This window comes from Mycetomoellerius zeteki, unplaced genomic scaffold (assembly GCF_001594055.1).
Source record: "Mycetomoellerius zeteki isolate Tzet28-1 unplaced genomic scaffold, Tzet1.0 scaffold106, whole genome shotgun sequence".
NCBI lineage: Eukaryota > Metazoa > Arthropoda > Insecta > Hymenoptera > Formicidae > Mycetomoellerius > Mycetomoellerius zeteki.
This window is the reverse complement of record NW_017255975.1, coordinates 3,767,666-3,792,451: the sequence shown is the minus strand read 5'-3', so window position 1 is coordinate 3,792,451 and position 24,786 is coordinate 3,767,666. Positions and strand designations below refer to the sequence as shown.

The following is a 24,786-nucleotide window of genomic DNA, read 5'->3' as shown; positions in this document are numbered from 1 at the left end:
CAGCCAATGCGAGGGAATAGCGATAGCGATAGGAATAACATAGTTTCAACCTATCAGAAACTGTGTATTCCGGTATATCCGATTTCTGATAGATTGAAATCGTGTTATTCCTATCGCTATCGCTATTCCCTCGCATTGTATCTTGGGCTTGATTCGCCCATTTCTTATGGCTTAAGGCTTAAAACCCTATTGTAGATCCGGGGTAATGGAAACGCAACCTAAGCACTTCGAAATTCAAATTCACCGTCCGGTGCGACTTCTACATCAATCTCGCACCGAGTGCGCCGTGACGTTGGCACGAAAATAACGCAGTCTCGGCCAGTCTCGGCGTAGCGTAGCACAATCGTGTATATTCGTGTCAATTCGCGTTCGCTGTGGTTATGTCTTACGACGAGATCCGAGACTCAGGTGACCGTGATCGTATTATTTTTTTCCCTTCCGGTGCACAGCAAGAATCGTCACCGTCGCCACGGTCGTTCCTACTCGTCGCGAGTTAAATCCACTTCTCCTTTTCTCTCCGTTTCTTTTCTACTCTCTTGCTCTCTCCCCGCTGAGCTATTTTCACACGCGCGCGTCTTCGGGGGGCGAGTACCCGGGACGGTGAAATATGTGTGTACGTATACGTGCGACGCGATAACGCTCGGCCGCAAAATATGTCAGCGAGTATCACGAATCGGAACGAGACTGTCAGGCGCGTGGAACGCACACACGATGACTACCTCGTCGATGAAGTCGACTACCTCGACCTGTCGGACCTGCAATTCGAGGACGACGACATTTGGTGAGTGTCGCTCGTCCGTCAATGATCCTTTAATCGGCACCTTCTTGGAACACACTGCTTATCTTTAATTCCGCCCCTACTTCATTTTTCTACTCGGGATACGAATAAAAATAATAAGAACAATGAGCATAATAAGTAACAGTACATTTAGAATTGGGAGCATGTGTTGTATTTTTATTAGGTTTCATTTAATTGGTAGGTTTCTGCATTTTTTTATGTGGTTTAATATATATTGCTCTTGAGTCAAGTTTTAATTATACATATTTAAGAATTGTCTATATATTAACCCAGTTGATTTATTGTGGCATGTAAGTTTCTGAAATAACTTGGAAATGTAGAAGATAAAACTTTTACCAGAGTTGTCTATTTTAAGATTACGTTTCACATGAAATATTTATGTGATGTTTACACTAAATTTACACATCTTTTTTATGTAAACAATAAGTAATGTAAATATGTAAATTATTATAAATTTTATGATATAATATAGAAAAGAAGTAATTAGGTTTTATGTGTAATTGTTAATATAATCTGACTCCAATATGGGTAAATAAAAATATATGAACGAGATAGAAGCTTTGTAGTCCAGTGTAATGACAAAAAACAAGCTTCGATGATTCATACATTATTTATACAAATGACACATAAAACACATGGCAAATTCAGGCACTTGCATTAAGTAGATTAGTACTTACTAAAAGCTACTTATACATATAAATTGGTAAAGTTGAATGTAAAAGCATATAAATACTTAACAAATTAAATACCTAATATTGATATGTCATGTTATTTTACAGAATAATACATGCAGGGTTTGGTAGTGCTAAATTAAAAAGATAAAAGTTAAAAAATTAATTAATTTTAAACTTAGTTATTATACATTTTAGACTCTTTACTTTTTAACTTAATTTAGTTACATTTTATTAGTAGGTAACTATTAACTTTTAATTTGATTTTTTTTAAGTTAATCTTCAGATGCGAGAGGATAATGAGTATATAATTTAGTAATTTTATATTGTATAATCGTTACTTGTGAACAAAAATAACCAGATTTAATAAATATGCTGTGAGAAAGGAAAAATACGAAAAATTATGTAAAATGGTCAAACTTTTTCTCTTTTTTTTTTTTAGTTATTTGTTCCAACCAAATTTAATTTTTAACTTTTCAATTATTTTTTTATTAACTTAACTTTTAATTCAATTAATTTCATTATGGATTAACTTGTATTTTAATTAAGTTAAATTTTCAAAGCTGTTAACTTTAACTTAACTTAGTTAAAAAAAAAAAAGTTAACTTATCCAACCCTGAATATATGTATTATTTCAGTGTTAAAGTTATTTATATTATGCCTCTGCATTTAATGTCTGTGAAGCTGGACCCCCCACCATCGAAAATCAAGTTCGGAATAGGTCAAAAATTTAGTGCTAATTAGGTGCTAATTTAGTATAGTGCAGATGATCGAATTTTCTCCAATAGTTTAAATAATTTACACTATATTATGTAGATATAGAATATCAGAAGATATGGTAGTGTCTCAATTATATTTTACGCACAATTCTGATTTTTATATTCATTAAACGAAAGGACGAAATCAATCAAATATAATTAGTATGGCACAAATTAGATTTATTCGTATCTAGAAAATGTACAACAAACTGTGAATATGATTATATATTTTTTAAATAAGAATAGACTCAATTTACATCCTACTAATTGCACTTGAGTCTTGCTCTATGCACCTTTTGTTTAATTAATTTTGAGAATCCTTAGATTAATATGTTTTTATTTTCTAATATAATGAAATATTAAATATCCTTTTTTGTTGCATTTCAATGTTAATGAATTAACTTGACTAAATTAATTTCGATTTTTACCGTTAATTTAAGATTGTTTTTTCTTAGGTTGTATATGCCTCCGCAATGCTCAACTGGATCTACAATTCAGGATATATATACCTGGCTGAAGGCTGAACCGGAATTGGCTGTTCGAAGTACAAAACATGATAATATCGCATTAATTTATCCGTTAAATATTCTCAGCTTTATTTACAGTCTTATAATCCAAGTATTGCTTGCTATTGTTATTAAATTTAGTATGTATATTTAGATAACAAAAAATGCATTGACACGAGAACATTCACGAGACCTAAGAAACGATCAGCTCGAATGAGCTTTGAATCGATTTTCGAGGGACTACCGCCTTCTACAACGGATGTACAGAAGCTGCAAGTAGATATTATGCGCACAGAAAATGTAGGTTGTTCAACCGTCTTATATATATTCTATATAGATATTTAATATTAAAGTATGATTTTTATATATATATAAAAAGATTTTCCTTATTTAAAATAAATAGGTTTACATAGTGTAACAATAAAGTTCCCAGATTGCAGTAATAAAAAACAGATATTTCGGATAATTGTTATATTTTATCTTTTAAAGTAGTCCTTCATCGCACATCAATACACACTTCACATATTTTTGATACAAAGCCTTAATTTTTTTTTTAAATCTAGTTGAAATGCTATTCAGAGCATTTGTCATATTCCTTTGAATATCCTCGATGGTTTGAAATGTTTATAATATTTTTGAGCTTTTAGAATAGAATGAAATCAATCCAAATATTGGCAAAAAAACAATGATACTTTTATGCGCAGCAACATTGTCATGTAATTTTCTTAACCAAATTAGAGGTTGAGATTAGCCAAGCATCTTATTCACCGGAACTAGCTCTTTCAGTTTTGATACTGTTCTTAAAGCTCAAAGCATGAAAGCTAAACATTTTCAAGACATTGAAGAAATCAGAAAAATATGACGAGTACTCTAAACAGCATTCCAACTATGGACTTTAAAAAATATTGGAAGCTTTGTATCAAACATATGTGGAGTATATATTAGTATCGTAGGAGACTACTTTAGAAGATAACATTTTGTTATTTGAGATGTTTGTGTTTTTTTATCACTACAGTCTAGGAACTTTATTATCTACGTATTTTTTAAAATTAATTATGAATATTTTTCTGTTGTACGATACCAATTAATTATATATTAATTAAAATCTATAATATATTATTATATTAAATGTATGAAATTTTATTGTATCATTATCTAGGTGGAAAAAAATTTACCTGCAATAATTAGAGATAAAGAATCTGTGCCACCGATCTTGAAGCCGTCCATCAAAATGGCTACAAATATCTTATCCGACGAAATCTCAGTAACATCAGGGCAGGAAAGCATGGAAGCTTTCTTAAACATGTCACAATCCAAGGGAATAGATTCGTTTATAAATTTAGGAGAACCCGAGTTCAGTGATATGTTGATGAACATATCACAGCCTTCTATTTGGAATGCATCTGTTATCGCAGCTACAAATGAGTCCATATTTATTAAAAACAATACACCATCAGTAACAAATAAAAACACGGCTCAAAACAGCAACATGGAAAAAAGCTCAAACTCTGATGATATTAATAATGAAACATATGTGATGCAAAACTCTGACAAAACAATTACACCGGACAAAATTTATTGCATAAATACTCTAAGCAATACCTGCAAAGAATTTCTTCAACTTGATAAAGGCTTGAACGAAACGTATAATGCCGAAGCTCTTAGTGGAACGTCAACAAGATCGAGTCTCGACAAACAAGAGGCCGCTTTGTCTTCCACTTTTGTAGCCGAGCCTAATGCTAATATTAATTTCGTGCAATTACAAAATGAAGCAAGTAATGGCATTCAATTACTAGATACTACATATCTATCCTCGACAAAAGGCGCTGAGAGACCAAATTCGCCAGTATCGATTGTTAGCGATATGTACATACCTACAATGCGCGTAAATAAAGATTTGAATGTAACATGTGATATTCTACCAGATAAAATCGAATCTGTAGCTCTTCTCACACATGAGACACTTGCGAAGGAGAGCGCTTTAGATATATCTTTCAAGGTGCCTGTCTATAACCAATCTACGCCGATGAATCCAAGTATGCCGAATGCAACATCGAAATTCGCTACGAAACATTTCGACCAGCCGCAACCAGCTATACATCCCACGTTAAAAGTTCCCACGTCATTAAGACGAGAGTTGTTGCCAGAGATTCAACGAAGTGGCGAACGCAAGCTGGATTCCACATACAATCATATCCCTACCGATCATCCTAATTTCAGGGACACTAAGGAAAATGTTCATATAGCCTATAACGAAAATGAGACTGACGGTTCTTCGACGAACAAATACTACACGTACAAAAAGTCGGCGTTTACCAGGACGACCAGTCAGTATACAAGCCAGAAGGAAACGGCTGTAACCGCTCAAAAGGAATTGCCAATGGACCAACGTAAATTTTACACTTTTACAAAGAAAAATAACTCCATCGAAAGAACTGATAATATCGCTAGTGAGAACGTCGAGACGCATCCAATCATGGATAGCACGTTTTGTAAACCCCATCTTCCGAAAATGGAACAGAAGAGGAATGTGCCGAGGGCATTGTCAAAATTGCCACAGTTCCTGCAAAAATCCAATCCCAATCTTGTATCAAGTTCGCTAAAGAATGTCAGCGGTGTACCTATTATTCGTACAGGCATATCCAGTATAGGATACATCAAGGGCTCGCAACTCAATATTAAGCAAAACATCGCGAAGAAGTCACAGCTGCCGAGCAATGTTCTGAGCAACGGCTGCTCGAGGCCAACGTGAATACGAATAATCAGTTTCCGATGGAAGGTGTGATTGCTGGCTCGACAGAGAGCATAGAGAGCACCCACAGCGTTCACAGCGCTCCCGACCTAGATGACAGACTTAGTACATGCTCTGATAGCAGTAATCATAATTCGTGCACCAAACAAACAATGAATATCGAGCAATTACATCAATTAGTGCGAATGCAGGAAGAGAGTAAGTGTTGTAAATTACTACTTAGAAAATATAAAATTAATTTCATATGAACATTTTAAAAATATCGTTGAGAAATCGCTAAATTCGTATCTTCAGGTTTAAAGCAATATTTATCGCCCAAGCCGAACAGACAAGTTCTAGAGAACACGTGGATTGCAGAGAAAAAGGATTTGCCTTCTCCAATTTTGAAAAACGGTGTCCAACATGAGATTGATGATTTACATAATGATTTAAGTATGAAAAGCAGCTCTCCGATAATCAATCCTACTGGGTCTAGTCAAGCATTAAATGATGGTAATCAGATATTTTTTTTAAATTAAATTAAAGTGTAATAGTTGAACTAAATTAAGTAAATAAAAATTTAGAAATAAATTAGTAAATAAAATATATATATATATATATGCATCTTTTAAGGAAATGCCGAAGGTAATATAGCAAAGATCAAGGATGAAATTGTAGTAGTTGAAAAGACAGAGGTATGAATTACTTTGTGTAAACACTTACTGTGACATTACGAAATCAAAATTTAAATATTCCACAATAATAACTAATCAAAAACTTATTCATTACTTCTTCAAGTTTGCTACTTACAATTAGAGGAATTAGAAACAAATTATTGCATATCGAATATATATAGCAATTAAATAAATCTATTGACTTGTAGAGTCCGAATCAAGTAGTGCCTAAAACTGAGAATAAGACTCGGTTGAGACAGCCGACCAACTGGAGCACCGGAAACAAGCCAGCTGCTGTGATAAGCGGAATTCCTAGACCCGCCTCGCGTATACCGGCTCTCAGATTTGTTCGACCGAATGCGAAAACCACTCAAACCGATTTGAGAAAAGGATACACATGAAATCCCAAATGATAAAAGCAAAGAAAAACAGGGACTTACAAATATTTAGTTTAACCACTAATATGGCGATTAGAATAACAGGGATTTTCAGTTCTATTATATAGTAACTATAAAGTTTCTCGAAGCTGATAAAAATTCAGTATTATTGAGCTTCCAAGTTGGATGATAAAAAGGGATTATTATTATTTGCGTGTTATTTGTTTGTATTTAATTTGTAAAATTAGTAATAGTATCGTCTCACATTATTTCTTTTATTTATATATATATATATGCATTTTTTTTACAATTTGAAGCATAATTATCTTGCTTTGATAAAGATTGAAAATATTTATACTTATACAAACTTGTAAAATATTTTAGGAGTTTGTCTCTATTGATTGATTACTAAATAATAAGAAAACGCGATAATTTAGTTCGCGGATAAGATTTCGTTCAAGTCGTAAATTTTATCGTTGCCAAAATTAAGATTTCAAAATGTAGATTGTATTGGTGTTGTTTGTAATTTCTATATAATGTAGAAATTTAGATTTTCGTTCGGTATTTTATATGAAAAGCCGAAGAGAAAGAGGCTATTTTTTTTACATAATAGTCAATACAAACAATGACAATAAATCTAAAATCTTTGTACATAAGAGTAATATATATAGCGTTATAGAAAAATTGTTCGAATATTTTCTATTAAATAATAAATGACAGATCAGTCGACAAATAATAGAAAAGGATGCACATGAAAAGAAAAGACTGTAAATGTAATTCACATTTTTGCGAGCAAAATTTAGTTTTCATCTCCTCTCATCTCCGTCCTGTTGTATCTCTATGCTGTCTTTTCCATAAAATTGCTCGTCATGTTTTGTCAAAACCTGAGACATATCATCGTGTTTATATATAATATAAAAAAATTATAAAAGATTGATACAATGATATGTATAAAAAAATTGTTCGATCTGTACGTTCATATCAGGTGTTCGGTACCTGTTCAAATATTGAAATACTGAAATATATTGAACATCAATTTGACGCGTTTTTTAGATACAAAAAAATAAAAACTGAAAATATTCTGTGATTTCACATATTGTATCGCTTATATAGATACATATACATTTTGTATAGAAAGTTTTTTCACACACTGATAGTACTAAAATCGAAAATATGGAGTTGCACTTCAACTTCTTATAGATTCCACATTCTGCACAATGAAGATGCAGTTATGTCATACGCTTTGCTTCGTTTACTAAGAAAACTCGCAAACTTCTAATTTAACTTGAACATTCTAAAGAATTGTCAATTACAACATATCATAGCGCGAAACATATTAAACATGTTATTTATATATTAATATAAATAATATTTGTTTATACTAAAAAAGAGATATTGTAAGATTTTTTCGAATGAGTTATATTCCTTCTGTAATTAAATTGCAGAAAAAAATATTTAATTCTACATTATTAATATTTATTCTCTATAGGAGAATTACGCAAATAAGATTCTATCGAATGAGTTATATATTTCTATAATTGCAGAAATATTTAATTAAATTCTACGTTATTGATATTTATTTTCTATAACAAATTAATTTTAATCACGACCGAGGAGTGAAATAATGTATGCCTATTGTAAATAATAAACGAATAAGTGTGATCGTCGTATCATGATCTTTATTTATATCGATAAGTGCTAGACCTTAAGTGCCTTTATTGTATTAATCGAGATACAAACAGCGGTTTTTTTATACATGAAAATACAAAAACTAAGAAAATGCGCTCATTAATCTATCAATTTTTATTGCCCAAATAATGCTGAAAATATTTGATGTTATTACCTTTTTTTATAAATCTTGTAATAATAAATAATATATAATATACATGTTATTATGTATCTTCATTCGTTTCTATTCTATTAGAACCAAACGCGATGCACTCCTTTTTGTAAAACTGTAATTTAAATCCTTTATTTTGTACATATTTCGCATTTAAAAACATTTTTCAGCATTTAATAAACAATATTTAACCCTTAATTACAGCAACGGATCTAAAACGAAAATTTTTGGACAATTGTACAATTTATACGATTGGTACTGAGATTTTAAATTGTAGGTAAAAAAATTTTAAAAACTTCCTCTATCAATCGCCTTATGGTTTACTTGCGTTGTGTAGTTCAAACACAGCTTTAGATTTTTTAAACACGTAGTTTTCATAGCTGTAGTTGGGGTTAAATATATGATCAAAATTATTACTTCCTTTTTAATTTTGTATGACAAACTAATGCATCGCTTTAATAAAAATACATACTTTAGTATGGTTTTCTGATGCTTTTTTTATAATATAAAAGAAGAATGAATAACTTATGCTACACACAATGTACCAAAATTGTCATCGGTACTATAAAAGACTAGATATATACTCCTCGATTACACCGATAAATAAACATATATAATCGAATGTGCAAAATGCTTTTTTGCTGTCCAACAAATATTTCCGATTAATTACGTAGGAAAAATGTAAATAAGAACATTTCTGTAATAGTGATATAAACATACAAAATACGGACAATACACATCTAATAGTGATAATAAATGTGCATTTCGTTGCACATTAATTAGTATATAGGATGAAAACTGCATATATTTAAAATATTATTGTGAGAAATTGGAATGTGAAAATATTTCATAATGTAAATAACAAAAGAATACAATAATGACGGATATAAACACGACAATTATAGCGACATAATACAGGTACCTATTTTTCAAATATTATTGCAATAAATATGTTCTATTAATCGCCAAACGTTGTTACATTAAGAGCTACCCTAATAATTAGTACTCGAATGATTAGGCAATAACTATGTATGATAGATACTACCTAATCATCTGATGCTTGCCAAATATTTAAATAATCGATTTGTTTACAAAAAACTGAGAAACTTTCAGCAAAATGCTTTGGTCGTTTTCTTATACGTCTCTCTGCCTAAGTTAAATAATACACACAAAATGTAAATATGTGAACACATAAATTAAATTAAACTCACGTCTTGAATTGTTTTTTAAAGATGTGTTTGTAATTTAGTAATGCATGATTATTACTGATGCATAATGTAGAGTTAGGTAAAATAACTAAAATATTAAAATAATTATAAATTAATATTCAATAATTTTCTAATGCAAAATATCCGAGTTTCTCATATTCCGAATGAATTTGTCACCGGAAAAAATTTGATAGAAGATGTGCTCGATATATTTCTGATTAATAGTGTGTGCGTTATGTGTGCTGCATATATTCAATTTTTTAGTAATAGTGAAAATTGCACATCTCCATATGATGATAAAATAAATGGTTGTATGATTTACATAGTCACTTACATTCTACTACGATATCCTACTATGACGGAATCTGTTAACACAGATTATTATTAAATATTACATAAATTAAGAAATATATATATATAATCTTTCGTGAAATATATTTGAAATACGTGTAAAACGAGCTGCGAGTCTTTTTGATGTTCGTTTTTTATAATTAATGTGCACATAAATTAACAAAATATTTGAACGTACATTTTAGATTTTTTTCTTTAGTGATCCCTTTAACAATGAGATCATTTCCTTCAATGAAAATAATAGAGGACAAATATATAAATATTATTTTTTTTTATAACAGTGTAAATATTATACCAAGGCACTGTAAAATTAGATCGTACTTATGGCTTATTATTTATGAACGCTCTGCGTTATATATGAATTATTCATAAAAATATATCAAATATTTAACATGTGCAAATGTATACTGCATTAGTTTCTCTGAATTACTGGCCAAGGAATTCACACCATTTCATTTTTGTAAACAGCAATAATTATTCTACATCGTTAATCAACTGTAAATAATGAAAATAATCAAAGTACAACGTGCCGTATTTCAAGTATAACGCTATCGAGATTTTTTCATCGCAGACTCAACATCTTTATATCAGTATATCATGAATAATATTGGAGTCGTCGTTTCGCATTATACATATTTAGTATAGAAATAAACTCGTTATGAAAAGTGAACACACATTTAGAGCGATTCTTTTTTCACGTTTTATCTTATAAAACGCATGATTCGTTACGCCATATTCAACACCATGTTCAGATATTTGGTAATCTACTGATTGTCCATTAGAAAGTCAACAATTTAGATACAGTAACTCGTGGGCAAGTACATACTTAACTGACATTTCGATCGATGGCATTCGGCCGTATTGTTATTCACACGCCAATTTACTGTCGAAACTACTCAGAGCGATGGCAAAGGCCTGGACAGTACAAAGAGGAAATCGGTAATCCATCGTAAAAACGTCCTCTGCGACACGTCCAAACTGCATTACAACGTAGTCCACTAAAATTAATTAAAATAAACTCTTTAAAATAAATCACAGAAAAATGCTATAAACATTACACCATATACATTGCATGTAAGGTAAAAAAAAAAAAATATTCAGCTTCGTCTTACCATCACTGTCATGGACTACTTGAAAATTCTTTACGGATGCCTGAGTTACTCGTCCATGAAAGTTAAGCACATAGGATTGCGTGTCGTCGTTCCATACGGGAGTTTTGTTATGTAGCTCTATCAGATTATCCATTTGTTTTAATTTCCATCGTTCTAGAAGCATAAGATAGAATTTGTTATAAATATATTATTAGAGTTTTAATGTAAGTACCACTAATTTAGTTTTATCTGTTATTGTTATAGTTTCAACTGCACTATTACATAATTATGTAATTCTTGTTAGTAATTTTGAATAATTATACAATCATATAATTTTAAACTCTAATACATATGAAATATATATTACTTTATTTCACAAAACACTTTTGGCACGTAATTGTAGAGTATATTTTGACGTTTTTTTTATCAACTTATATATTATATTAATATTAAAATTATAATTACCAAGCAAAGTTTCTGATTCGACTCGCGGACATATCTCCACTCGTTTTTGATCGGGCGTCATACCCGGTATAATGACTGTCATTTTACGAGGGCCTTTAAAACCTAAAACATTTGTATCATACACCACCGCGGCTAATTCTTGCCGTGGATTGAAACGCTCGTCACGTTTATCGTCCTTCATCAACGAGTATCCGTTGTCGTAAATTGTGAATTGTGTCCCCAGAAGATTCGATCGGAGTTTACCGACATAAGATTCTCCTCCTCTCGAGAGATCTGTGGGATCGGTTGAAATCAAGTAATTGCTCGTTGCGCTTTTTTTCCTTTTTCGGCCAGCCAGTAGGAAAATCTGTAAATGCAATCGACATACTTATAGAAGACGAACTGTGAAAATTAACGAATGCAAATGTACCTTTTTCCCGTAATCACGCTCTAGATGCAAGAAATAAGTCGGATAAAGACCACGGTCCATGCCTTTTCGATCGCGTGTTATTCGACACTTGTAATGCATTTTTTTATTTGCGGGTTGTAATACAAACTGTTCAATGTTACCTTCTACATTCCCTTCCAATTCTGGACTCTATGAAATAACAGCAAGGCAGTAATTATTTTTTAATATTCGTAAATCACAAATAAAATATTTATAAAAAAATATGTAATTAGAATATATATGACACTCACGGAAGAATTGTTATCTCTATTAATAAGAGTGTTAGCTCCTTCTGACGGAGCCACTCGAAGTGGTGAAGAACATGGCAGAGATTCCGAAGGGGAATGTAAATCTATAGGTGACGATTCCTCATCGGCACAATCAGTGCTTTGGGAACCTTCATATAAGCTTCTATCATTAACCACTGCTACAAAAAGTATCAATACTTAAATATTAGCGTGTAATTAATTTTAAACAAATAAAATTATATATAAAATTGAAATAAGAAAATAATATCTCGAATTATTTTTGTATTAGTAATATGATATTCATAAAATGGTGGAAAACATCTACTATTTTTCTAATAATACATATGTGTATATATTAAATTATATACAGATATATACAGATATATATTTTACTTTTAAAAATAACGAATTTACCATTAATTGTCCCTTCACTGTTTTTTCTTACATCTTCTGTATAAGGTCCCATGTCAGTATTTGTTTGAAACATAGCATATTGCAATGGGCCATCATATGCTGCAAATATATTAAAATATCTAAGCACTCTTATGATGTTATGAACAAAATGTTATACAAATCACATATACAATATCATATATTATAAATATTATATATCTAAATAAGTAAGCATGAAATATTATAAATCTATAATAATTATGCTCTATTATAATTCTATTAATTATTGGAAAATTATTCTATTTGAACACTACCATGAAGTTCCTTGTTTGGATTCATCCATTTATTCGAATGACTTGTAAGCTGTGCGCTAGATACATTGGATGCTTGTACCATTCCACTAGCACCAGTTTGTCTTTTTTGCTTCATCTTCTGCGCGATCAGTTGCCTCTACATCGATTAACAATGTAAATAAATTATGATAAAGTATCATTTATTAATTCAAAACTATAGATAAAGAATTACTAACTTAATTAAAAAAATATTTGTCGAAATAATCAATTAAAGTTAGTAACTCATGATTTACAATAAAATAATGCTAAAGGACCTAGCGGAATAAGTACGGTAAAAATGCTCCCACGGCTTTTAGAGTTGACCTTTTTTTTTAAGATTACTCATATAAAAAGACGCTTATCAAATATCAAATTTTAAAGATCTGATCAAGTTAGAGCGAAAAAACGATTTTTTACAAATATACGAATTTAATAAAAATTTAATAAATTCAAATAAAATTCTGAAAAATTGGTAACTCCAAAACACTAATAAGGATTTAAAAAAAATTTTTTTCAATGCGAATTTCGATTCTGAAAAAATAAAAATAACATTTAAACATTTTTTCATCCAGATTCCGTTAATTGACCACCTTAAAAAAATTTCATGTGAATTTCTGTTCAACTTTCTACAAAATATATTTTTTTTAGATTCTTTTCAAAAGGTGATCCACATTGAGAAAAATTACATTATATTTTTTCGTTAATTTTATGAAAAAATGAGCAACATAAACCGTTTTCTTTATCAGTAATCTAATATTTTATTTCTGTATAAAATTCTTTCTCTCTCCATATTAAAATATTTTGATGATCACAAATTGAAAGTGACATCCTCATTTTTCAATCATTGGGTTAAAAGGCAGTTATTTTTATTTAATTAATTACAAATTACATTTATACGTTAGACTATTGTTTTTAAAAAATAAAGGGGGTGGGGGTATTTTAACTAGATCAACTTGCTTCACACCGCCGGTAAAGGGTTCTGTGAAACACGAAACGTTCGATTTTACATTTAATGTTAAAGTGAATTTATTTTGAATAAATTAGAATTTTTGCTCGCTCACAATTATTGGCCTTTTATAAATTATTATAATTACATTTATATTTTGACAGTTATCATATATTATACTAATATATCATATATTGTTATATTTAGTCCTCATCGCTATCGTAATTAATTATTGGATAAACTTCTTCTGCCACAAATATATTTGTAAGAATTTCGGCAGGCTTTATTATTTTCGATAAATATCGAGCAAAATATAAATGTAATTATAATAATTATATATAATTAAAGACCAATAATTATAAATGAGCAAAAATTCTAATTTATTCAAAATAAATTCACTTTAACATTAAATGTAAAACTGATCTCTCTTTATTGGAGCATTTTTACTGTACTTATTCCACTAGGTCCCTTTAATCAAACTTGAAGTTCATTAAATATTTGTCATATATTTTAGATAAGCCACCTATCACTCCATAGAGTGGTATAGAACCTAATTATTGTAATTTTTCGTATAAAGAAGAATAAATACTGATGATCAGCTCTGAAGGATTTAATGTTACATAATATTTCTGTGCTAGTATAATCTTTATTAATACTATGACCTTGCTCCTATAAATAGGAAAAAATTCGACCTAAAGCTGCCTATTATTAGCTAATAAATGTCATGTTACAAGCTCAAGCATTCATTAATTATTCATCCAAATAGTGAGAGATATAGATTGAATTTCAGTGTTTTGGCTGCTTGCGGGTTTAATACAATCATCAGAGACCAATTTCTTTAGGATTTCTCATATCTTTTAAGAATATTGCAAGTGACAACTCTTCAAGTAAAATAAGTAGTCACACAGTACGAGAAGCACGAGGTTATGTGCTCCAAAGTTTACTATGATAAATTAAAAGTCTCGGTCCATCTATTACGGTCAAGATCGCACCTGTTGTTCCAGCTTCTGCTGTCGCAAGTCGAGTGATGTCATTTTGCACGAAATCAGTTTATCAGATGATGATCGACAAAGATGCGCAGCCACCAACCGCTGACAAACCAGCTTTGTTTACGCCAAACACACTCGCTCACCTACGGTACCTAGGCAACCGTTCGCCCCGAGCTCTTTGCCTCCTTCATAGCTTTCACGACTTTAATACGGGGTCTACAATAGAAGTCGTAGGGTCTTAAGTCGTAAAAAATTGACCAATCACAGTCGAATATGAGAAGAATAATCAACTGTGATTGGTCAATTTTCTACGACTTAATGCGAGGTCTACAATAGAAGTCGTAGCGGTCGTAGGGTCTTAAGTCGTAGAAAATTGACCAATCACAGTTGATTATTCTTCTCATATTCGACTGTGATTGGTCAATTTTCTACGATTTAAGACACTACAACCGCTACGACTTCTATTGTAGACCCCGTTATGGCGGACTCGCAAAGTCGCAAAGCTGAAGAATGGCGCCCGATTAAAAAGGATCCCAGATACACGCAAGGAAATACAACCGACTCCTCCGATTTTAGTTTTGGATATGTTGGTCATATACAGAAATAAGAGACATATTTTTTTTTTATACGTATTGAGTTGCACGTCGAAACTATGAGAGATAGAACGAAATGTTATAAATAAAAATTGAATTGGTTTCAAGAGTATTTCAAGAGTACTTTATAATAATCATTACAAAGAAATTTATTTTAATGAAAAATTTGTTTAATTATAATTATAAAATATTCTTAAAACCATTTAACTTTTATATTTAAAATATTTTTTTCTATCTCATAGTTTCGACGATATTTCACTCTGAAAAAAAAAATTCGATTTTTTTCAAAGATTTCCATCCTTTTAATATGTGACTCGGCATGTATAAAAAAAACATCTTATTTTCGTCGGCTGATGTGTTAATTGAACTGGGATGGCACCCGATTGGACACGAGCCACTCATAGCGCTTGAAACTAAAAAACCCCTAAATATCCGACCGCTGTGATTGGTGGTGTCCAATCGAGACGTGGTCAATCGAGATTAATCGAAATCCGTCCACAAATACACGATGTGTAAGGTCGGAATCAGACTACGCATTGAAGATTGAGATTGAAGATTAAAGATTAAAATTTGACCAGTGAGGACAAAGGAATTTTAGCTCCTATTGTTTTGATTGGTCAAATTTCAATCTTTCAATCTTCGATCTCAATATTCAATGCGTAGTCTGATTCCAGTCTAAGGCCCTGCGCACAATGGAGGAAATATTACGAACAGGAATAGATATTAAGATTTCAACCTATCAGAAACCGTGTATTCCGGTGTAACTGGTATCTGATAGGTTAAAATCTTAATATCTATTCCAGAGGATCGATTCTGTATCTTGAAACGAGGTGAAAATTACAAAAGTGAGCAAATTTACTAGAATACTGATAATTTTATTGGTCAACACCTAGTAAATTTGCTCATTTTTGTCATTTTCACCTTGTTTGAAGATACAGAATCGACCCCCTGTTCCTAATATTTCTATTGTGCGCAGGGCCTAACTGCGCCACTCCCAAAAAAGAACAAACCTTATGAGTGACCAATCACAGCTGTCCAAAATAGCATCCTCCAGTCTAGTGGCTCCAGCTAGCTCTCGAGAATCTCTACATCTTTAGATTCTCGAAAGTTTGTTAACCGGTTTGGCGTCCGTCTCCCTCGTGGTAGGTTTGTTATTGTTATTTGAAAAACCAAGTGTTTAATTCTCCGAACTTTGTTGATTAATATAAAAAATAAAGTTTTAGCTTGAAGGTTTCTGTATTTTTACGTAAAATATGGATGACGAGGATGAAACATATAAATTGTGGCGCATCAGAAAAACTGTGATGCAGCTATGCCACGATAGAGGTTATCTTGTCACGCAGGACGAGCTGGATCAGACGTTAGATTCGTTCAAGGAACAGTTTGGAGACAAGCCTAGCGAGAAAAGACCGGCTAGAAGTGATCTTATTGTTCTTGTGGCGCATAACGACGATCCTACGGATCAGTTGTTCGTCTTCTTCCCCGATGAACCGAAAATCGGCATCAAAACCATTAAGACGTATTGCCAGCGCATGCAAGAAGAGAAGATCCACAGGTTGTTTTTCATATTACAATATTTTATATAACGTATTTTATATAATTAGTATATTTTATATAATTGAAATGTTGATTCTTACATAAAATTGATTAAGATTCACCTTATTCTTCACTCGCGCACAATTTTTACCTTTGCGACATTGATTAAAGCCTTATGTCCACTATGTTAGAAATTGCTCCAAGATTTCAAATAGAGAAAGAATAAACAAATCATGTTTGAACAATTTGGTCACATAACCAATGTGTTTGGTCAATTCTTTCTTCATCCAAGATCTCGGATTGATTTTTATTATTATGGATACAAGGTTAAAACCGAGGCATGAAAATTAAGATCACATTTGGGACTTGCTAACTACCAGTCAACTATTCTCAAATAGAAAATCATCCATAACAATTCACTTATATTTCATTTTTATATAATTTAGCAGTATATCTTCACAAAAAGAGTATTATAATTCAACATAAATAATTATTGCTGTTAATATTATACAAATTTTAAATTTTATTTCAATATTATTAGATGCTAAATAATTTATACTATTTCATTTTATTCTTAATATTTTGAGAGATTATAAGGTGCCATTATTAATTATTACAGAGCAATAATTGTTGTCCAACAAGGCATGACGCCGTCGGCCAAGCAATCGCTGATAGATATGGCACCGAAATATATACTGGAACAGTTTCTGGAATCTGAATTACTGATAAACATTACCGAACACGAATTGGTACCAGAGCACATTGTCTTAACTCCGGACGAAAAAGAAGAACTATTGACAAGATATAAGTTAAAGGAAAATCAACTGATGCGAATACAAGCTGGCGATCCAGTAGCACGATATTTTGGTTTGAAACGTGGACAAGTTGTTAAAATAATCAGACCATCAGAAACCGCAGGAAGATACATATCCTATAGGTTGGTTTGTTGAGGAGGAAAAGGAAGAGAAAATAGGACCAAGACTAAATCGCGAAAATCTCTCACAGACTAAAAAGAGATATTTATTAAAAGGTAAAAAAAATGCAGCTCGAAATTTGACATTTATTGTAGCAGCATTTTATAATGGTGCACCGTTTTGCATCTAGCATTATAATAACTGCAATTATACATTATTATGCTATGTAAGAAATAATCTGTCGCATTGAATGTTAAACATTGTACAGTTAGCAGCAATGAATAATTACAGTTCTCACACGCGAATATATGTCTCTAAAATGTGTTCTTCCCTTTCCAATATTTTAATGCACTATTGGCAATTACATGCGTAAAATGTGTATTTCATTTGCATTGTTCATTAGCTCACACTTATGATCAATATTAGGATATAGTTTAAGTTTTATTACAGAAACAACGATCGGTACAAAAAAGACTGCGACTTGCAACAGTCGCTCGCGATTATCTGGCTTGGGTAGACATTGTTTCGAGTTATTACTATTATTATTATTATTATTATACATTGCTTGGTCCAAAAGTATCATTCTATATACGGTATATTCTGACGTAAAAGTATATCAGTAGCAGAATTTCCTTTCTTTCAGTATATAGTGATTTAATTATTCCATCAATTAATAAGTGACAGTCGAGTGATTCATCCATTAATAACACATACACATTTTTTCGAGTCTAATTGCATTTATTCGTAGAATACTTTTTTTAATGACTTCTCTTATTATGATATACTGTTTTCTCCTCTTATCCGTTTTTTCTTGCTTATTAATAAGATTCAATTTGCGCGTGAATTGAATCAGAAGCGTAATTAGCAGTCTATTAACGCAATTAAATAATCGTATACTTCTTAATCGAAGAAATATGATATTGCAATCTGAAACATGCTTAAACTCTGATAACTTAAAGGATAACTTTTGAAAAAGCCTTCCCCGAATTCAAATCCTACTACATAGTCCCTATTAAATCTTATTCAAATCTAATATTTAATCTTAGCATTTTGATCCTACTTATAGACGGGAGTCGAATATCGTTTATTAAAGCCGGCGGAATGACATCGATTGTGAGATGCGAATTTCCGCTTTCAGAATTTATCGCGGTCGACTGATAAAGCTAAAAGCGTACGAGCAGGAAGTTTCCCAGATGGCATATTCGCTAGCGTATAATGAACAGGCAGACCAACCAATCATTCGTTCTATACTTGTTACAATAAATGAAATTACATGCTATATAAGCGGCAGCAGTCGGCTAGCATAAAGACAGCTTGCTACTAGTATAGCACGTTACTTCGTGATCCAAAGGAATAATCGTTATCGTTGGGCACAAGTAAACAAAGCACACGCGGCCATAATTAATATAATATATTGTTATCAATAAAATGTAACATAACATTAATAGTCATAATAATAATAACCATAAAAGATAATAATAATAATTACAGAATAATGCTACGAAGTTCTGTACTTTACGCAATAAGTAAAGAAAAAGTATAGAGTTCTCAAAAAGGTTTACAAAAAAAAGGAAAACAAAAATATACATATTCGGTTATCCTCGAACGCGATTCCCATTGCAGGCGGAGACCGCGCGAGAGACCCTTAGATCCTTGGGGATATCCATTGATACTTAGATAACTCTTAGACAAAGGATCATTGTAAATTGTTAGAATTCTATAAATGCTTGAATCTTTAGATCCTTAGGCATCTTTTAGGCATTTTTTCATCCCTAGATGTTCGTAAAAGCATGAATTCTTGAATCCCCGGATAACATCAGAGATCTTCGGATCCTCGGATATTGTCAAACATCTTTAAATACTCAAATCGTCCTTAAATTCTAGATGTTGTTATATCCTCGTGCTTAGATGTTTCGATGTGATATCGATGATGATTTTCTCTTTCTCTTTCTTTTTCATCGATTAAATAAACGCGACGTTTATTCTTCGGTCATTCAAGGATTTTGGTGTTAGGGTATATTCGATTCATTTTTAGTCGTGTTTACTTAGAAGACTTTTCGGCGTGACCACCAGTATACTTTAGTGGCCCATTCGATAGGTGAGGTTTGTAAAATATTGTTTATCAAATCCGCGGCAACTCGGATCCTGTAAGTGATAGAGGTGGGATAAGGCGGCCACTGTTCCCAATAACGGCCTCTGTGCGTTCGGCCATATGAGGCCTGAAAAATTATATAAGAGTTATATATTAATCATTTTAAATAAAAGGTGTGTATACATGATCAAAAAAATATCAACAATGGAGAAAGAGGAAATACAAAAAATTAAAGCTATATTTTTTTATTATACAATAATGTTATATATACTTTTAGTATCCTCAATCTTTCTTCATATCTCATTTATAATGGCGTACATAATTTTTTTACATAATCGTAAGAAATTATTAGTCAATAAGATGAAATTCGTATTAAAATTTATAAATAAGAAAAAATAGATATATATAAATAAAAATAAATTGCAAGAACAAATTTCTTACCTAGGAGTGGTATGGCGTGACATAGGTGGACGGAAAGAGTCCCCGTCTATTTCCAATTTCTCCATGCCACCAATGCTGATCTGTACGATCTGTGACAGTAATTACATCTCCTCGTCGGAACTCCAACTCGCCAGGCTCTTGCGGTGCAAAATCGTAGAGTGCTTGCACCAAACACTGAAAGCCATGACAAATTAGTTTTAGATTAAATTATGCAATCAAAATACACATATGTAGATATAAATAAAAAAGAATATACACTTTTATCAAAACTTATACGTTCGAATCTTATACAAATTATATGTGCCACTATACTGAACAATTATAATATTAATTTTTACCTCCTCGGGGACCATGTCACGCAGCTTAACGTCCTGCGAGCGAGAAACAGACGCTGTACGATGATATTCCACCAGTTCGTTGAGGCTGTTAAATTTGACGACCCATAAAAAGAACTTGCCTTGTGCGTCTCTTAATACTTTGAAATGCTGCACACCGTCAGAGCATCTATATATATAAATTATAGTTACTTCATTTTATATCTTGTTAATAATTAATAACAGTATTAAAAAACAATTATTTCTAATTTGTAAAGTCCATTAATAGGGAATGAATTTCATACATACAATTGAAATTTCTATTAAAACTTATACTGAATATTTCTCATTTTTTACAAAAATGTTAATAACTATAATTAAATGCATATTATTTATCTAATATAATACTCACTTTACGGATAAGGAAAAATCGCCAGGAGAGCTTTCACTGATTCTGATCAGAAAGGCACCTTCATGTTTGTTCATCAATAATCTTTCAGCGTCTGCTCTGGTTCCCCTGCCATAATACCAGCTGTAGCAGATAAGACACAGAAAATAATTTGTGTACAAGATTATACATGAGTATATTTTTATGAAAACAAGGAAACAGAAAATAGTTTTACATGAGATATTATATGCCTTACTGGACAATAATTGTTAAGTTTCTCTGTCTCTAATACATAAACATATACAATAATAACGTACTCATGGCTCTTCATCTCAATGTAATTACTCGGTATAAGTCCTTCTCTAGAATCCAATTCAGCTCTATACCAATTCATATCATCTTCCATATTTAGAATCTGTAAAAAAAATCTTATATATAAGAAATAATTTTTAATTTAGATTGATAAAAATACATATAACATTTTAATATTAACTGCACATTTTAATATTTTTATATTAACATTTTAGAATTATAAATAAAGAAAATAGAAACTACATAATTCTATCTAAATGGAAAGAGGAAAAAGTTAACTATCTCTTATACAATTGATAATATTATAATTCTATAAAATTATATATCATATTTTCTAATTTAAAAAATTGAATGTTTTATTAATAATTGCTCATAAATTCCTCTAAAAAATAAAAATCACAATTTGATAAATAATTTCAACTTTCAAGGACTCCTAGATATATATATATATATACACATATATACAGTGAGTACAAAAAGTATTTGCATAAAGAAATTTTTTTATAAAAAAAAAAGTCTTATTTGTAGAAAATGAACATTAATTAGCAATTTTATACAATACAATCTGTTCTAATATAAACAAACGAGCTTCGCATGTATTCCTAATTTTAAAAGCTAAATTTCTGTACGAATACTTTTAAGCATTCAAACAAAACAATTTTTAATTTTCGCTTATTTTAAAGATATATTTTCTATAATTAATATACATCTTTTTGGTATATATAATTTTGAGAAATATACACTCTATTTTATTCTTTATAAATAAATTGTTAATTCGACAAGAAATGACTGTCAATTATACATCAAATCGACGTCGAATTTGTGTCGAAATCGTCGTACCGACATCGATCAATTTGATGAATCATTTCTCAATGAATGTTTACTTTTTAAAAATAAGGTTTTTTTTTAAATTACTTTCTTTGCGAATATTTTTTGCACTCATTGTATATTTAAACTTCCAAAGATATTACAATTTATGTCATTTAAAGATTTTATTGTCAAAATCATTTAATGCTATTGTTACATTGAAAAATAATATCTACAATGCATAACAAATTATTTGTAATTTTAGACTGGAATTTGCAAAAAAGATATTTTCATTGTTTCTTATAATTAGTAATAATTAGAGCTTTTAAATTTTACTATAGGGAATTATTATTAAATTATTAGTTATTAAAAAATTATTATAAAATAATTTTAGGGAGCGCGCGCGCGCGAAATTAAAAATAATTTTCAACAAATATTAAAAAAAAAAAAAATGAAATTACAATGAATCTGATACATGTAATCCTCTCACTTTCCCTCCTTTTTTCATTTTTTAATCTTTGAAGCACAAATCTATATATGCTCAAATATAAGCATTTGTACACAGAAGAATGTGTCGAAACACAGCTAAAAAGAGCATGTTCACTAACAGCGTTATTACTTTAATCTTTACAGCAATCACTGTCGTTATTATTCCAAACAATAACAATCGTTATTGCCTCAAGCAATCTTCATGTCACATACACGACAGGGAAGCAGTGAATGCCGATCGACGGATTCATTCGTATGTATATACAACACATCTCTCGTATTTTTTAGGACATCGGTCGACGGACGAGCCGCGACGGTGGAAGTTTCGGGATCGGCCGGAGGTCTCGTGACCGCGGCGGGACGCGACGGGGACGAACGAGGACGGAACGAGGCGACGCGAGGTAACGCGCCTCGTCAGGGCGTCGGGTGACGAACCAGGTGACGGGATGGGGGGTCGGGCCAGGTAGCCATCTCCAAAGTTCTACCAACCTTCAGAACTTGACTCCTGCGGAAGCTGAGCTCGTCCTCGGCGGTCGCCGTGAAGTCGTGCTTCGCTATCGCCTCCATATTCTGTCCTCCGAGACGACGGAGTCGACGGGAAACGACGTGCCGCTGCTGCTGGAGGAAGCGAGAGGGCGCTCGCTATACGATGCTCCGCACCGTGGAGAGAAGAGGAACGGACTAACGGAGTGCCTACGTTCGCGAGGGAGTGCACTTGAGGAAGGAAGAGGAAGGGGGGTCGCGGGAGGAGAGGGAAACGGAGGTAGATGGAAAAGAAAACAAGAGAAAGAGGAAAGGTGCTCGTTGTGCGAAAGCGTACGCACGCGAGGTCGACGCGTATTTATTTTACGAGTATTTATTATGGAGAAAAGTCGAGACTCGCCAGAGCGACTGGATATGAAGTTTAGCGAAAGGACGATTATCAAAAGTCGCTAAAAGGACCGCTGATAAAACACAGAAAGAGCTGTACGTGGTATATACCAGAAATATATGTGAGATTTCACGCTAGATTGAATGCGTTAGAAAAAAAAAGGTAGGCATAAGAGAGATAAAAGGGACGTCGTTGATATCGATGAAAGTGCTCGACGATGCCGACGTCGCCGTCCTTTGTCCTAGCGCTGGTCGGGCGGTGTCCGTCCAAGGCTAAGGATATTGTACGTCCGTGCACGTATGTGTGCGTGAAATCCCCGGATATAAGTGTAGGTGAGCTGCACTGACGCGCGCGCGCGCACGCACGCACACACCTTGGCGCACAGCCGTTTATGTTCTCGGATTCCTCTCGTTCGATGCCTCTGGACTTAAAGCCTCGGCATCATATTTACTTTATGTACACCGCGAATCGTACTTGCGACGAATCGTACACCGCGAACTGTCAAAGGTGATCGCGCGTACTATCGCGACAGTCCATCGCCAAGTGTTATCAGACGTTACACTCGTCCCGTTCGGCACGATTCGGCTCGGCTCGGCCGTCGCTCGGCCGACTTCGACCCCGCTCGACCGTCGCTCGGCCGACCTCGGCCGCGCCCGGCCGTCTGCGCAGAAAGCCACCGCGCACACGCGAGTGACGTCACGTGACGTTGGGGCCACCCTACTGCACCCTACGCCAGAGGGTAGGACATGCGCAGGGTGCTGCGCGATTTACACGTGTCTAATGATGGCGATTTTTTAGCAGTTTTTTAACGCTTACGTCAGTCATCTCGTATGACGTCAGACGCGGAATCCAAACGTCAGAGAGAGAGAGAGAGGGAGAAGAGGGAGGAAATTATTAGGAAACACGCGCGGTTTCTAGAACTTGCGTCACGGTAGATGAGACTACGTGATCGTAGAGATCATTCGACGGCGGAGAAACTCCGCTGTAAAAAGGAGATAAAATGAACAAAGCCGGATTTTTCTAGGATAGATTTCTCTCGCGCTTTTCAGCCAACGCAGCGATCGCCGTCGCGTTTAAACTTTGTGTTTGCACGTACAATGTGATAAAAAGTCCGTTTTTATTTCTACACTATGTAATTAACTTTCCTTCTTCATGCTTTCAACAAATTTCAAACAAATAACGTATTTCACTTTAAATACAGAAAGTGTACAGTTTGATTATAA

The 24,786-nt window shown here is 32.6% G+C and overlaps 4 protein-coding genes across 4 annotated transcripts; 2 read left to right on the top strand and 2 right to left on the bottom strand.

The window, feature by feature from the left end:
* Positions 1-286: 286 nt before the first annotated feature.
* LOC108722705 (uncharacterized) lies at positions 287-6,710 on the top strand. Its single transcript, XM_018447950.1, is given in 8 exon segments — positions 287-781; positions 2,684-2,772; positions 2,889-3,034; positions 3,894-5,451; positions 5,454-5,684; positions 5,781-5,978; positions 6,099-6,160; positions 6,349-6,710. Coding segments are annotated over 8 exon segments (2,604 nt in total). The 5' UTR covers positions 287-653; the 3' UTR covers positions 6,541-6,710.
* Positions 6,711-10,728: 4,018 nt separating this feature from the next.
* Positions 10,729-14,980, bottom strand: ktub (Tub domain-containing protein ktub). The gene is made up of 8 exons (XM_018450494.1): positions 14,810-14,980; positions 12,854-12,989; positions 12,561-12,659; positions 12,150-12,325; positions 11,881-12,048; positions 11,472-11,817; positions 11,028-11,180; positions 10,729-10,913 (listed from the first exon to the last, which is right to left on the bottom strand). The coding sequence occupies exons 1-8, from the start codon at positions 14,849-14,851 to the stop codon at positions 10,780-10,782; spliced, it is 1,254 nt and encodes a 417-aa protein (XP_018305996.1). The 5' UTR covers positions 14,852-14,980; the 3' UTR covers positions 10,729-10,779.
* Positions 14,981-16,468: 1,488 nt separating this feature from the next.
* Rpb5 (DNA-directed RNA polymerases I, II, and III subunit Rpb5) lies at positions 16,469-17,910 on the top strand. Its single transcript, XM_018450520.1, has 3 exons — positions 16,469-16,541; positions 16,617-16,954; positions 17,555-17,910. The coding sequence occupies exons 2-3, from the start codon at positions 16,653-16,655 to the stop codon at positions 17,883-17,885; spliced, it is 633 nt and encodes a 210-aa protein (XP_018306022.1). The 5' UTR covers positions 16,469-16,541; positions 16,617-16,652; the 3' UTR covers positions 17,886-17,910.
* A 1,461-nt stretch (positions 17,911-19,371) lies between these two features.
* Positions 19,372-24,158, bottom strand: drk (growth factor receptor-bound protein 2 drk). The gene is made up of 6 exons (XM_018450507.1): positions 23,182-24,158; positions 21,402-21,499; positions 21,109-21,228; positions 20,721-20,886; positions 20,383-20,556; positions 19,372-20,068 (listed from the first exon to the last, which is right to left on the bottom strand). Exons 1-5 carry the CDS (start codon positions 23,257-23,259, stop codon positions 20,383-20,385), a joined length of 636 nt encoding a protein of 211 aa, XP_018306009.1. The 5' UTR covers positions 23,260-24,158; the 3' UTR covers positions 19,372-20,068.
* Between the last annotated feature and the right edge of the window lie 628 nt (positions 24,159-24,786).

Bases quoted from the DNA above. Each gene is read 5' to 3' on its own strand.
- ktub (XM_018450494.1), bottom strand. From the start codon at position 14,851: ATGACATCACTCGACTTGCGACAGCAGAAGCTGGAACAACAG. The intron at 12,990-14,809 runs GTGCGATCTTGA...TAATCGATGTAG, and splicing joins AGCAGAAGCTGGAACAACAG to AGGCAACTGATCGCGCAGAA. The intron at 12,660-12,853 runs GTAGTGTTCAAA...ATATATTTGCAG, and splicing joins TCCAAACAAGGAACTTCATG to CATATGATGGCCCATTGCAA.
- Rpb5 (XM_018450520.1), top strand. From the start codon at position 16,653: ATGGATGACGAGGATGAAACATATAAATTGTGGCGCATCAGAAAAACT. The intron at 16,955-17,554 runs GTTGTTTTTCAT...TAATTATTACAG, and splicing joins CAAGAAGAGAAGATCCACAG to AGCAATAATTGTTGTCCAAC.
- drk (XM_018450507.1), bottom strand. From the start codon at position 23,259: ATGGAGGCGATAGCGAAGCACGACTTCACGGCGACCGCCGAGGACGAG. The intron at 21,229-21,401 runs GTACGTTATTAT...TATCTGCTACAG, and splicing joins ATTGAGATGAAGAGCCATGA to CTGGTATTATGGCAGGGGAA. The intron at 20,557-20,720 runs GTAAAAATTAAT...CATGGCTTTCAG, and splicing joins GTGACATGGTCCCCGAGGAG to TGTTTGGTGCAAGCACTCTA.